General features: G+C 54.9%; 1 protein-coding gene across 5 annotated transcripts in view; it reads left to right on the top strand.

The window, feature by feature from the left end:
* AGPAT4 (1-acylglycerol-3-phosphate O-acyltransferase 4) overlaps window positions 1-14,159 on the top strand; it is a 126,536-nt gene that overhangs the window by 103,350 nt on the left and 9,027 nt on the right. For all 5 annotated transcript variants that reach the window (XM_043888475.1, XM_043888479.1, XM_043888478.1 and 2 more), the window contains 4 exons: window positions 7,929-8,090; window positions 9,364-9,517; window positions 13,173-13,275; window positions 13,849-13,924. In XM_043888475.1, coding sequence (XP_043744410.1) covers window positions 7,929-8,090; window positions 9,364-9,517; window positions 13,173-13,275; window positions 13,849-13,924 — 495 coding nt within the window. The remainder of the gene's footprint in view (window positions 1-7,928; window positions 8,091-9,363; window positions 9,518-13,172; window positions 13,276-13,848; window positions 13,925-14,159) is intronic.

Raw genomic sequence — 14,159 nt, 5'->3', positions numbered from 1 at the left:
CGGACATAGTGGCCCAAAACAAACTTGAAGTGTCTTGCTTTGAGTGGCCTGAGATCCTGGCTCAGCTCCCTGGGGGTTGTGGCGGAGTCCTTCTGGGGCTGGGTGGTGGTCTCATCTGAAGGCTTTGCTGTGCAAGGACCCGCCTCCAGTTCGCCCCTGTTTGTGGCCAGGGTGACCCTCCCGACTGGGTCTCTGCTCAGCCACCCCTGATCCCCAGGGGAGCAATGTGATCATGAGTGGGAGAAAGCACCCGAGGGAGGGAGAAGCCACAGCCTTGTTGTAAGGCAAACTTCTGCCCGATGCTACTTGTCAGAGGGGAGTCCACGAGCCCCGCCCCCTCCAGGAAGCAGGCGGGGCTGCAAGGAGGCTCCCGGAAATACCCAGAGACAAGGGTCAGAGGGGCCATCGCGGAGGCTGCCTGCCACCCCTTTCAGCCTCCAGCCTCACGTTGCCATCTGTGGCTGTTGTTCAGTCGCTAGCCTCTTTTGTGACCCCATGGACTGCAGCCCACCAGGCTCCTCTAAGATGATCTATTACAGCTCCACCTGAAAATAGATTGAATTCCTGTCGCGTGTCCACGTGCAAGAGGAGAATAGAACTCTGATTCCTAAGCAGCAGGCCCTCTCGAAGATCCCCAGTGCCTTCCAGACATGAGGATGCAGATGACAATGAGGGCAACTGAAGCGTCTTCCAAATGTTTACCCAACAAGAGGATCGTGTAGGTTTTCTACAGAAGTCACTGTGCTGGGTAGTATGGCGGGTCAAGGACAGGTGGAAAGCTCTCAGTGACTTCAGATCATACAGAGAGGCAATGAGGTGTCATATAAGACCACACGACGCAGGCATTGAACCGTAATGAGGGGGATCGTGTCCACGTGGAGCGCCCTGTGTGTGTGTGTGTGTGTGAGATATTTGAGCACTCAGCCATCCAGCGGCTTCAGGGGGTCATTCTGAGCATCACCTCTTTGTTTGCTAGGAAACAGAGGTCCCGGGGAGAAGCTGGGGTCACGGTGGCAAAGGTGGGATGTGAGGGGTGAGTTTGGGGGTAGCTCTGTTTACCAACCCGTGGGGAAGGACTTCAGTGTTTTAACAACTGGAAAATAGCATTTCGGCAGTACCAACACAGGGACTGCCGTGCCCAGGGATGGAGAAATGTCCCAGAAGGTGATGACACCGGGCCCTGGCCTTGAAGGACGAGGGTGGTTTTAGGAGGAGATGAGCGATGTAGATAAAGGGAGAAACAAGAGGCAGGGGATGGAGGCAGCTGGAGGGAGACCTGGGGAGGGTGTGGCCAGCTGCCGTGTCCCAGGCTCTGCTGACCGACTCTTGCCGGTGTGGCCAAGTGTCCAGATCAGCATTCTTGCTGTCTGGTTCACTGGCTGCCAGCTCAAGGTCACTGCGGGGTGATTTTGAACCTACTCAGTTCAGTTCAGTTCAGTCACTCAGTCACGTCCGACTCTTTGCGAACCCATGGACTGCAGCAGGCCAGGCCTCCCTGTCCATCACCAGCTCCCAGAGCTTACTCAAACTCATGTCTATTGAGTTGGTGATGCCATCCAACCATCTCATCCTCTGTCGTCCCCTTCTCCTTCCACCTTCAATCTTCCCCAGCATCAGGGTCTTTTCAAATGAGTCAGCTCTTCTCATCAGGTGGCCAAAGTGTTGGAGTCTCAGCTTCAGCATCTGTCCTTCCAATGAATATTTGGGACTGATTTCCTTCAGGATAGACTGGTTGGATCTCCTTGCAGTCCAAGGGACTCTCGAGAGTCCTCTCCAACACCACAATTCAAAAGCATCAATTCTTCAGCGCTCAGCTTTCTTTATGGTCCAACTCTCACAACCTATTAACCCAAGTCAGAAAAGACGTACCATAAAATCCAAGAAAATTATTAAGAACTGAACCCAGACTGTCAATATTCTGGTTTCATTCACCAGGATGCTTCTGATCATTGACAGAAAATGTGGTCCTTCCTGTACCAGATCACACGCATCTGAAAACCCACAATTTCTTGGGGTTTGATTCCAAAAGGACCACTTTTCTAACCATGAATTTCTGAAAGGAGAATGTCGATGCCGATTTGTTCAGAAAGGCTACACAAATGTTTACTTCCTATAAACCTCCCATCAATGATCACATTCCCCCAAATTGTAGGTTTCCTATGTTTTATTTTTCAAATGTGTAAAACTAAGCAAGAAAGGATGTGTGGGCCCAGGTGTCCAGAACAGACACTTCCGTTTCCGTCTGCTTGCTCCCGTTCTCTGAGAAGGGTGGCAGGGCAGAGACAGAGGTGTATACAAAAGCCGCCCATGCTGCTGGCACGCTGGCTTCTACATTTACCAGCTCCGGGACCTTGGGGAGGTTACCTGACTTTCCTGAACCTCGATGAACCCTTCCCATTTCATGCTATTTAAGAGGTTCATGAATATATGTAAAATACATATATTTTAAATGGCTTCCCAGGTGGCTTAGTGGTTAAGAATCTCCCTGCCAGTGCAGCAAACCCAGGGATGCGGGTTTGATCCCTGGGTCAGGAAGATCCCGTGGAGGAGGAAATGGCAACCCGCTCCAGGAGAATCCCATGGACAGAGGAGCCTGGTGGGCTACAGTCCGTGGGGTCACAAAGACTCAGATACGACTGAGCACACTACTACACTCCTGTATGTCAAATACCTCACCAAGCGCGTAGCACAAAGTAGGCACACCGTTATTACTCGTTTGTTTGACCCTAATCCGTTTCCCTGCATTGAAAGTTTTCTTATGAAAGTAGGGTAACATGTGGAGGACGCAGGAGAGACGGAGAGTCCTCCGAGTGGGATTTAAGCAGCTCTCCTGGCCCTGGGTCGGGTGCAGCTGCAGTCTCCCATCGCTTTTATGATCCACAAGGTACCTTTGCGTTTGCCTTCATCCCGGCTTCTTCATAGGCGCTGGTCCGGCTCTGCTTGGCTCCAGAGAGGTTAGAAGTTTCTCGAAGTGGAGAAGTGTTGCTTCCCTCTCCAGGGGCTTCCCCCGCAGCTGTGGCTCTGTCAGCCCTGTTAGGGTGGATTTGGGCACCCGCAGGTGGGTCTGTGGGAGACACCTCCCATCCTGCTCCCACCTGGTTAATTGGTTACTCCGAAGCTTTGTCCGCATTGCTTCTGGGCACTGGCAGTTCTGGGAGGAGGCAGGGGGCCACCTTCTGCCTCTGCATGTTCTCCAGCTGGGCCAGGCTGGCTGGGGTCCGGATGACACAGATAAGGACCCCGAGAGAGTCGGGGCGAGGCGAAATCCCTTCCAATCTTGGGCTCTGGGAGAATAGTTGCCATGGAAAGGAGTCTCTAAGCAGTAACGATGCATCTTGAGCTCATAAAAAAATAGTGTTAGTCACTCAATCATGTCTGACTCTGTGCAACCCATGGACTGTAGCCTGCCAGGTTCCTCTGTCCATGGGATTCTCCAGGCAAGAATACTGGAGTGGGTTGCCATTCCCTTCTCCAGGAGATCTTCCTGACTCAGGAATCGAACCCAGGTCTCCTGCATTGCAGGTGGATTCTTTACCATCTGAGCCACCTGGGAAGCCCTTTTTCATTTTTTTTTTTCCTTGAGCTCATAGCCAAGTGTATTCCTGGAAGTGGTAGCATGCCCTTTATTTTTGAAGGATAGTCCCGAGTTAGACACTCCAAGTCTTCTTTTTTATTAAACAAAATTCTCTGGCTTTTCTTTAATGGGTCAAAGTCAGATGTATATTTTCTCGTACCTTCTCTCCTAAAGGCATAGAAAACTTTGCTTGGCCTGGGGGGTGGTCATGTCACTGATAGCGTATCAAGTGTCCTGGAGGACTGTAAGCATATTTAATAGTACGCGTTTCTAGTCTTTTGGTCATAAACGAGTTGGCTCCTGCGAATCTCCTGGCCCAGGGCCTATTGGTGAGTGCTCTAATAAGTATAATTATTGTTATTACTGCATTCCAAGCCTGGCTTAAGAAGTGGGTTGAGTTAAAAGGGACATTCAGCTGCCGTGCCTGCTTGGTGGTGACGATGATAGCTACGCATTACTGAACACCTGTGTGTCCTGTTCTCAATGAGGAGCTTTTTGTGTGTGTTTCCATGTGACCTTAGATCTTTACAGCAACGCTTTCAGTTCAGCATGACTTTGCTCATTACAGCCAGGAAAGTTGAGGCCCACCAAGGAAACATGATCTACATCAAGGCCTAAGCCTCATGATAACATCCAGAGTTTTAAGGCTGAAAGATGGACTAATTCAGCATAAAACCGGAAATGGCTCCTCTGTTCCGTTTCTCATGAAAAATAACCAGACTGTTTTTGATCCGGAGCCTCATGCTCCAGAAGCAATAAAAATGTGATGTCAACCGTTGCCTAAAAAGGGCACTGTTAGGGGACCCTGCAAAGTCGTTTTCTGATTGAAAAGCAGGAAACTCTAACAAAATTTAAAAGTCCCTTCTAGTCTCACTACCCAGCAATAGTTACTGTTATTTTTCTCTGCTTTTACCATTTTCCAAATAGTCAGACTATTAACTCAGCTTTGAGTCTAGATTAAAAAAAAAAAAAAAAGTTAGTCTTCATTTTCCCAGCCATTAAATATTCATAGAAAACAAATTTCATCAGCTATAAATCAAGAGGGTTGATGAACTGAGTATGTAATTATTCAAACTGAATATTTTAGGCTTCACGGGCCATGTAGCCTCCATCATGACTTTTCAGCTCAGCGGCTGGAGCGTGGAAGCAGCCACGTTCCTAGCAGTAGGCAAGTGTACGTGAGCGCGGCTGTGTCGCAATAAAACTTTATTTATAAAACCAGGTGGCAGAGCAGATTTGGGCCACTGGCTACCTTTGTTTGCTATGATATGTCATACACAACATAATTCATAGAAGTCTTTAATTTTTAAAAATTGAGGTATGGTTAATTTCCACTAATAGGAAATTCCCCCGAGGGTACCCATCCCCAGCAGACAGCTGTGATCGACTACACGGGATCTTCCTCCAGACCTCACGGCTGCTGCTCTGGAGTATATGATCCCCCTCTTGGCTGTGGGCTTCCCCAAGTGGCCCAGCGGTAAATAATACACCTGCAATGCAGGAGCCGCAGTTTCAACCCCTGGGTTGGGAGGATCCCCTGGAGAAGGGCATGGCAACCCACTCCAGTGTTCTTGCCTGGAGAATCGCATGGACAGAGGAGCCTGGCGGGCTACAGTCCACGGGGAGGCAAAGAGGCAGACACGACTGAAGTGACTAAGAGCGCACACACACACTCTTGGCTGTAGGATAGATCACGTTTGTAAGTCCTTCAAGTCGCCACAGATTACCATTGAAAAGAGTTTAGGAATATGTAATTTTCTAAATAATCCTAACCTGCCAAGAAGGTACGTTCAGTTCATCGTGAGGATGTTTTATTTTCATCTTCTATGCTGTGCGCAGGGACCTTGAGAAAAACCATGCTGACGGGAGGGGGCCTCCCGTGGCCTGAGACCCACCCGTGGACCAGGGCTGGGCTTCAGCTGGTTTCCATGAGGGGCGTGGTGAGCCGGAGAGAGTGTGACCTCTGTGCCCAGCACCCCGTGAGCCCTCAGCCCTCTGCCAGTGAGTGCTCCCACCTACGGGGGCCTGCCTCTGGTCCTCTGGGGCAGGCCCTCGGGTTCTATGGCATGGTTCTTTCCTTCCATTTTTCACTTGTTTTGGCTGGTCTGATTGGCATGTGGGATCTTGGAACCCAGCCAGGGATCGAACGCTTGCCCCTCGCGTTTGGAGCTTGGAGTCCTAACCCCTGGACCGCCAAGGGATGCCTCAGGCTCGATTCTTTTCTAGGGGATTTGCAGGTGTGGAAATTTGTGTGTGGGAAAGCCAAAACCAAAGTCAAAACGTGGCGAGGCTCCACCTGAGAGGTAGCTTTGCTTTTTCTTCTCCCAAAGGAGAAAATCAGTTCAGTTCAGTCGTTCAGTCGTGTCCGACTCTTTGTGACCCCTTGGACTACAGCACGCCAGGCCTCCCTGTCCATCACCAACTCCCGGAGCTTGCTCAAACTCATGTCCACTGAGTCAGTGATGCCATCCAACCATCTCATCCTCTGTCATCCCCTTCTCCTCCTGCCTTCAATCTTTCCCAGCATCAGGGTCTTTTCCAGTGACTCAGTTCTTTGCATCAGGTGGCCAAAGTATTGGCGCTTCAGCTTCAGCATCAGTCCTTCCAGTTATTATGCAAGACTAGTCTTCTTTAAAATATGTGTTATTTTTCTAAGGTCAAGGGAGCAGGTAGCTGTTTACACCTTTCTTCTGGCCCTCATGGGTGGGTCGGGGGGTGGCCTCTCTGCTGAGGTTCGCAGTTGTCACGGGAGTGTTGAGGAAAAGAAGGGCTTGTGCTGAAGTATCGTTCTTTATTCCGGGACTCATAGGAGGGGCAGAGCCAGACACTTGTCACCTGGAGCACAGCTAAGGCCACCGCCAGTCTGTATCACTGCCTCCATCATCTCTGCCATTGATGGATAACAGCTGTTTCTAGGAGCATCTTGGTTAATTCCAACCTTAGAGGCGAAAAATGTAGAACCTGGTCTATCGGAGCCAAAGCTGATCTTGTGTCTCCTTGCCCCTTCCACCCCACCGGATCCCTGCCTGCTGGGGGCCTGCGGCCTTGGCGAGGCTCTGGCAAGGGCACTCATGGAGTACACCCAGTGCCCCTGCGGATCCGAGTTCACCTGCTGGTTTCCTAGCGTCCGACCCAGAGACCCCTCTGGGCTGCAGTCCCTGATCTGTATGGAGAGTAGGGTCCCCCCACCCACGGAGCCAGCGAGGGCGCTCAGGACCGGGGAGGTGTGTGAGGCGGAGCACAGCTGGGGGTGGGCACCCGCGTGAGCTGGTGAAGGATGCGCGGCACCCCCGACCCCAGAGGTTCCCCACCACTCCCGGTGCCTCCCCTCCCCATAGAGAGCCTGTCCCCCACCAGAGAGCCTCCCCTCTGCATAGAGAGCCTCCACTCCCCATGGAGAGCCTGTCCTCCCCCCGGAGAGCCTGTCCTCCCCATAGAGAGCTTGTCCTCCCCCCAGAGAGTCTGTCCTCCCCATAGAGAGCCTGTCCCCCACCAGAGAGCCTCCCCTCTGCATAGAGAGCCTCCACTCCCCATGGAGAGCCTGTCCTCCCCCCGGAGAGCCTGTCCTCCCCATAGAGAGCTTGTCCTCCCCCCAGAGAGTCTGTCCTCCCCATAGAGAGCCTGTCCCCCACCAGAGAGCCTCCCCTCTGCATAGAGAGCCTCCACTCCCCATAGAGAGCCTGTCCTCCCCCCAGAGAGCCTGTCCAACACCTGGAAAGCCAGTCACCCCTGCCCCGGAGAGCCTCCCCTCCGCATAGAGAGCCTCCACTCCCCATGGAGAGCCTGTCCTCCCCCCAGAGAGCCTGTCCTCCCCATAGAGAGCCTGTCCTCCCCATAGAGAGCCTGTCCTCCCCATAGAGAGCCTGTCCTCCCCGCAGAGAGCCTGTCCTCCCCGCAGAGAGCCTGTCCTCCCCCCAGAGAGTCTGTCCTCCCCCCAGAGAGCCTGTCCAACACCTGGAAAGCCAGTCACCCCTGCCCCGGAGAGCCTCCCCTCTGCATAGAGAGCTTCCACTCCCCATGGAGAGCCTGTCCTCCCCACAGAGAGCCTGTCCTCCCCATAGAGAGCCTGTCCCCGCCCTGGAGAGTCTGTCCTCTCCCTGGAGAGCCTGTCCCTGCCCTGGAAAGCCTGGCCCTTGCCCCCTCACTCTTGGGGCAAGGCGGGCATGGCCTTGCCCCGCAGCTGACCAGTGGGCGGTCGGCTCCAGGTCAGAGGCTCCCTGCCTCCGTGTCTTGGGGAGTTGTCTCTGTGGGCCCGGAGTGCACGGTCACTCTTCCTTCTAGGGAGCTCCCTGGCTGTCCCAGGGGAGGGCCTCACGCCCCTTTTCACAGACGCCCCGGGCCCCCTCTGTTTCAGGGCTCCAAGGTCCTGGCCAAGAAGGAGCTGGCCTACGTCCCCATCATCGGCTGGATGTGGTACTTCACCGAGATGGTCTTCTGCACGCGCAAGTGGGAGCAGGACCGCAAGACCGTCTCCGAGAGCCTGCTGCATCTGCGGGACTACCCCGAGAAGTACTTCGTACGCGCGCCGGCCCGCGGGGCGTCGGTCACACTCACACACGCTCGGGCAGTCGTCACACACATGCTCCGGGAGCCCTGGTCACACTCACACACACTCGGGGTGATCGTCACACACATGCTCAGGGAGCCCAGGTCACACTCACACACTCGGGGTGATCGTCACACACACACTCGGGGCACCTGGGTCACACTCACACACACTTGGGGAGCCCTGGTCACACTCACACATGCTCAGGGTGATCGTCACACACACGCTCCGGGAGCCCTGGTCACACTCACACACTCAGGGTGATCGTCATACACACACTCGGGGCGCCTGGGTCACACTCACACACACTTGGGGAGCCCTGGTCACACTCACACACACTCTGGGTGATCATCACACACACGCTCTGGTAGCCCTGGTCACACTCACACACGCTCGGGCAATCGTCACACACACGCTCCGGGAGCCCTGGTCACACTCACACACTCGGGGTGATTGTCACACACACACTCGGGGCGCCTGGGTCACACTCACACACACTTGGGCAGCCCTGGTCACACTCACACACACTCCGGGTGATCGTCACACACATACTTGGGGCACCTGGGTCACACACTCTCTGGGCACCCAGGTCACACTCACACACGCTCGGGAGGCCTGGTCACACTCACATTCTCAGGGTGCCCCATCACACTCCCACACTCTTTGGGCGATCAGTCACACTCACACACATTCGGGGAGCCCTGGTCACACACACACATGCTTGGGGCTCCCAGGTCACACTCACACACACTCAGGGACCCGGGTCACACACTCTCAGGGTGATGAGTCACACACACACTCGGGGACCCCGGTCATACTCAGGGTGCCCTGGTCACACACACACACACACACACACACTCACCCCTCTGCTTCCCGAGCCTCCGCAAACACAAGGCCTGTCTCTTCAAAGCTCAGAGACTCTTGAACACGGTAGACGTGGGGGCCAGAGGTCATGCCCTGAGGGGAGGCAGGTTCAGCTGTCAGGCCACCCCTGCCCTGGTCACTTCCTCAGGCTCCTGTGGGGCCTTGTGTGACTGTGGCGTGTGCTGGGGGATGGTGTGTGTGACCCTGGGACCTCATGTGACCTCGGGGCTGGGCGTGTGACCTCAGGGCTGGGCGTGTGACCTCTGGGCTGCGTGTGTGACCTTGGGGCTGGGTGTGTGAACTCGGGGTTGAGTGTGTGACCTCACAGCTCTCTGAGCGGCCACGGGGACGTGTGTGACGGCCGTCCTGTCCCCTTCAGTTCCTGATTCACTGCGAGGGCACGCGGTTCACGGAGAAGAAACACCAGATCAGCATGCAGGTGGCCCAGGCCAAGGGGCTGCCCAGCCTCAAGCACCACCTGCTGCCTCGCACCAAAGGCTTCGCGGTGACCGTGAGGAGTTTGAGAAATGTAGGTAAGGATGACCCCGCGGGGCCCCCTGCAGCCAGGGAAGGGACCCCAGCACCCAGAAGGGAGCCAGGGACGGAGGCTGCCAGGTCACCCCTGGTTAGCCTGGGTCCAGGCTCCCGGCGTCAGACGAGTGGCCACAGCCCCCCCCCCCCCCCCACACACACACATCATGTGCACACACAGCACTGAACACACCATGTGCACACACACCACGTGCATGCCAGGTCAAGCCTGCCCTCTGCTGCTCAGCACCGGTACTGCAGGCGGCACTGAGTTTCCCCCAGGGCCCTGCGCCAGCCAGGTCAGCCCAGGTTTTTGGGGTGGTTTTGCTTTGTGTGGCATTTCTTGCCCATCTGTGGCATCAGCTGCCCCCGCCCCCGACAATGATCTCTGTGCCCTTGTCATCTATCTGGCTGGCCTCGAGTCCAGAGCCCTGAATTACGGTAGGTAAGAGCAAGAGGCGAGTAGCCACAAAACCAGCTTGCTCCAGACTGTGGTCTCCGGTTGAACCCTCCTCCCTCGGGTTTGGAAGGGCGAGTTTTTACCCTTTCCTCCCGTGCAGCTGCTCCGGAGGCCCCACTGCCTTGTCCCTCGTCTCTCAGGAGGCAGGAACTGGGGGATCTCCTCCCCACTTCACCCAGGTCCCCCAACCCCCACCCCACCCTGGTGCCCCCCCACACCGTCTCTGCACCCCGGAACCCCAACCACATCGCCTGGTGAGGTGGAGGCCCCCACCTCCTCCCCAGCCTGCATCGGGGATGGGGGGTCAGGGATGTAGGTGTGGACGGTGTGCAGTGTTTCTCTGCTGTCCCCACACCTGGGGGCAGGGGGACCCCCGGGAGCTCTGTGATCACGCTGACCAGTCCCATGGAGGACACAGTGGCAACACCGACTCCAACACGTGCGGGTCCTAAAGGTCTCTGACTCTGCTCCTGGGCCCCTCCGCTGATTCCTCCCTCGCTTCCCTCCTACCCGCGACCCCCACCTTGCTCCTCACTGGCCCCCTGCTACCTGCATCACCACCTCTCATCTTCACATCACCCAGGCAACCCGCCGTCACTCCGGAGAGAGGAAGGGACTGCTGGTCCTGGACTCAGTAGCTCCCAGCACCGAGGACCTGCCGGGAGTGGCCCATCTCCCCTTCCCTCTGGGAGCCGGGCCTCAGAGGGGCCCCAGCTGTCTGCCTGCAGACTTGGTTTGCTCTGGTTTCACCCCAAAGGCTAGAACCTCCCTGTCAGCTAGCTCCCTGCTGCTCCCCAGTGAAGTCCAGCAACCAGCACAGGAACACCGGGGGCCGCTCCATCTCACAGACACATCTCCTGGCACCTGCTCCATCTAGCAGGGTCAGGAGGCCTGGGGATGGGGCTGGCTCCTCCCCTCACCAGCTGTGCCATCCAGGGGCAGGTCACCTCACCCCTTGGATCCTCCATTTGCTCTTCTGTAAAACTTCTTAGGGTTACGAGCAGGCTTAAAGGAGAGAATACACATGGGCAACTCAGCATCAGGGCTGGCACCTCGTAAACATCTCATCAAACATTGGCTCTGGCTCGGAGCCCTCTGCTGCTCCCTTCACCCCTCGCCTTCTCTTCCAGGTGGGGGTGTCGAGCTTCCGGTTCTGATTTCCCGGCTGAGCTTTGCCTACAGCCGGAAGGGGCCAGGCTGCCCAGAGGCTGTCCCACTCCCCTGGATAGTAATAATGACGATGGGTGATAGCAGGCACTTCTGACACCCCAGCAGCACAAGCATCTCACACACGCAGGATGGCCAGAGCGTGTGGCCGTCGGATGCAGCAAAGAAACACGTTTTGACTTCCAATTCGCAGATGGGGAAGTTGGGGCTGAAGGATGGGGGAACTTATCCCAAGCGGCTCCACCCTTACAGGGTGGGCTGGGGTCACACCCAGGCGGCCTGGTGGGCGGGGCCAGACCCTCCTTCTCCTAGGTTCTGCAGGCCCGTGGGTCGAGTGCCCGTCCTGGTTCTGTCACTTTAAGACCTGGGGTTTCCTTTCTGGAAAAGGAGGGAACCCTGCAGATTTAGGCTCTTCTCTGGGGCACTCCCTGGGGGCTGTCCCCCATCCTTGATTAATCGAAGGGACCCCCACCTCCGTGGCAAGCCTCAGGCTCCTATGTCAGAGCGGCCTGAAGAAAGGAGGTGTGTTTTGAAACCCCTTGACCCAGCATGAACACTCACACCCTGGGGCTCTGCAGCCTGAAGGGTTTTCGTTCTGGGTCATTCATTCTGGGCTTACAATGGCTGGGCGATGTACTCCACGAGCTTATTCTCCACCAGCCTTTCTCTTCCTGGGGGCGGGGCGGGGCGGGGGGAGGGAGGGACCACTTCTAACCGCTGGGGAGGACAGGGGAGTGGTCTCGTTGGTTGGGTTGCGGGGTTGGGGATCTGCCTGCCCGCAGCCCTTCAGGTCAGCAGGAGGGCCCCTCTCCCCTTGGCTAAGATGTGGTCCAGCTGCCGGAGCGCCCCCACGTGGTGGTCGGGCAGCCAATCAGAAGCAAACAGACAGACCACGTGACTTTGTACCCGCCCATCCGCCGCTCGCTCTTTTGGAGGTAGCGGGCGTGCGGGGCTCTCGCTAAAGTCTGCCGGGCGCAGGGTCCTGGGCCCTTTGGGATGCGCTGGCGTTCACTGCCCTGAGTCAGCTCCGTTCTCCAGGAGAACGAGGCTCAGGCAGGCCGAGTGGACTGTCCGGGAGGAGATCCCACGGCTGGGAACAGGTGGTCCTGGGGCTCACACCCAGACTGACTGCAAAACTCCTGCTCTTTCCACTGTCCGGTCCTGTCTTACCGACCGCGTAGGAAGGGCCATCTGTTTCCACTCCGCATTTCCACCCTGCTCTCCCCTCACTGTTCCTTCGGGCGTCCTGCCATCCAAGAAGCGTTCATGAAGTCTGGGCCGGGCCCTGGGGCTGCAGCGGTGGGTGTTGACATAACTTCCATATTTGTTGTTCATCGTTCAGTGGCTCAGTCGTGTGTCCGTCTCTGCAACGCCAGGGATGGCAGCAGGCCAGGCTTCCCTGTCCTTCACCATCTCGGAGTTTGCTCAGACACACGTACACTGAGTCCGTGATGCCATCCAACCATCTCATCCTCTGTTGCCCCCTTTCGGTATATTGACAGGTTAACTCACCACTGGGTAGACATTAAAATCACACAATCTTGTTTGTTTCCCAGCCATGCGTCAACTGACTACACCATATTTCAATTCCTTAGGAAGTCTCTAGTATCTTATTCTCCTTTTATAACGATCATATTTTTCTAAGGGAAAAATGCCCATAGAATGGTTACATTGCCGTGACTCAGAGACCTCCTTAGACAGCATTCTTTGGATTGCTTTATCTATTAATATTTGTTTACATATCTGTTGTAGCACACCTAGATGTGCAATTGTAGCTCTGCTTTAAATTGATATGACCTCAATAATAAGTGTTTTCTAAGTTATAGTGTGCTTTTCTGATGATGGAACGTGATATATATTCAATGTGGAGCGCTTGGACAATATAGAAAAGTGTCAAGAAGAAACCATAGCCCCTTTGTTCCCAGATAATCAGCCAGCAGTTTGATTCTTGTTTTCCAGTATGTATATCTACAAAATGGAACTGGGTTCACACGCTCTATCCTGCTTTGTATTTGTTTTATTTTTTATAGTTTCAGCTGTATATGACTGTACACTCAATTTCAGAAACAATGAAAATCCAACCCTGCTGGGAGTCCTCAATGGCAAGAAATATCATGCAGATTTATACGTTAGGTAAGTCAGCTCCATTTCCTTTCCAGAAAATGGAATGCCCATCCCAAAACAAATAAGTCACAAACGACCCACAGACCTTCTCCCAGGGGAGTGTGCTAATAATTTCATGTCTGCAGTCGGCATTGAACGGAATGTGTTCACAGTCCTGTTTATGTCGAGAGACTCATGCTGTGCTGTAAACAATTAGGTGAAGCCTCTCTCCTCCCCAGCCACTCTCTGACTCTCTCTCATCAAAGAGCTCGGATCTGAACACATGAGAGACAGTATTTTACAGTCATTTTTGAGACTGAGTGTGAGCGTTTATTTTATTGAGCCCTTTTCTTGGAGGGTGTATCTGCTCCATAGAAATGGACACAGATACAAGCATTCTAGAGCTTACAAAGAGGCCTAGAAGCAAATGGAGACCACTTTAGCAGCAACTCACTTATGTGTTATAGTCCAGGCTAGGGAGCGTGGAGAGGCGGGTGTCCTCCTTGACAGGTCTGAGTTGAATCAGGCACATTGTTAGTTTGAACCAGTGTTTGGGGCACCTGGTGTGGGCCTCCCCCTTGCTAGCCACTCTCTACCTTGCAGGCGGATTCCTCTAGAAGAAGTCCCGGAGGAGGAGGACAAGTGTGCGGCCTGGCTGCACAAACTCTACCAGGAGAAGGTCAGTGCTCAGGGCCGGCTCCGCGCCGTCCAAGGCTCCCTTCTAGGCAGCAGCTGCAGGTGCTGGGGGCCTTTGGGAGTTTATAGAGGTAGCTGAACCTTTCCCGTGGGGCAGACCTCATGCTCCAGATAACAACCACCCCAGATAATGATAGTCAGTAGGGTCTAACACTCTACTTGGCAACAGGGAAAAGCAAAAGCGAAGTCGCTCAGTCGTGTCCGACTCTTTGCAACCC

The sequence above is a fragment of the Cervus elaphus genome, chromosome 26 (assembly GCF_910594005.1).
Source record: "Cervus elaphus chromosome 26, mCerEla1.1, whole genome shotgun sequence".
NCBI classification, from domain to species: Eukaryota; Metazoa; Chordata; class Mammalia; order Artiodactyla; family Cervidae; genus Cervus; species Cervus elaphus.
Note: the sequence above shows the minus strand (reverse complement) of the source record. Positions and strands in the feature narration are given on the sequence as shown.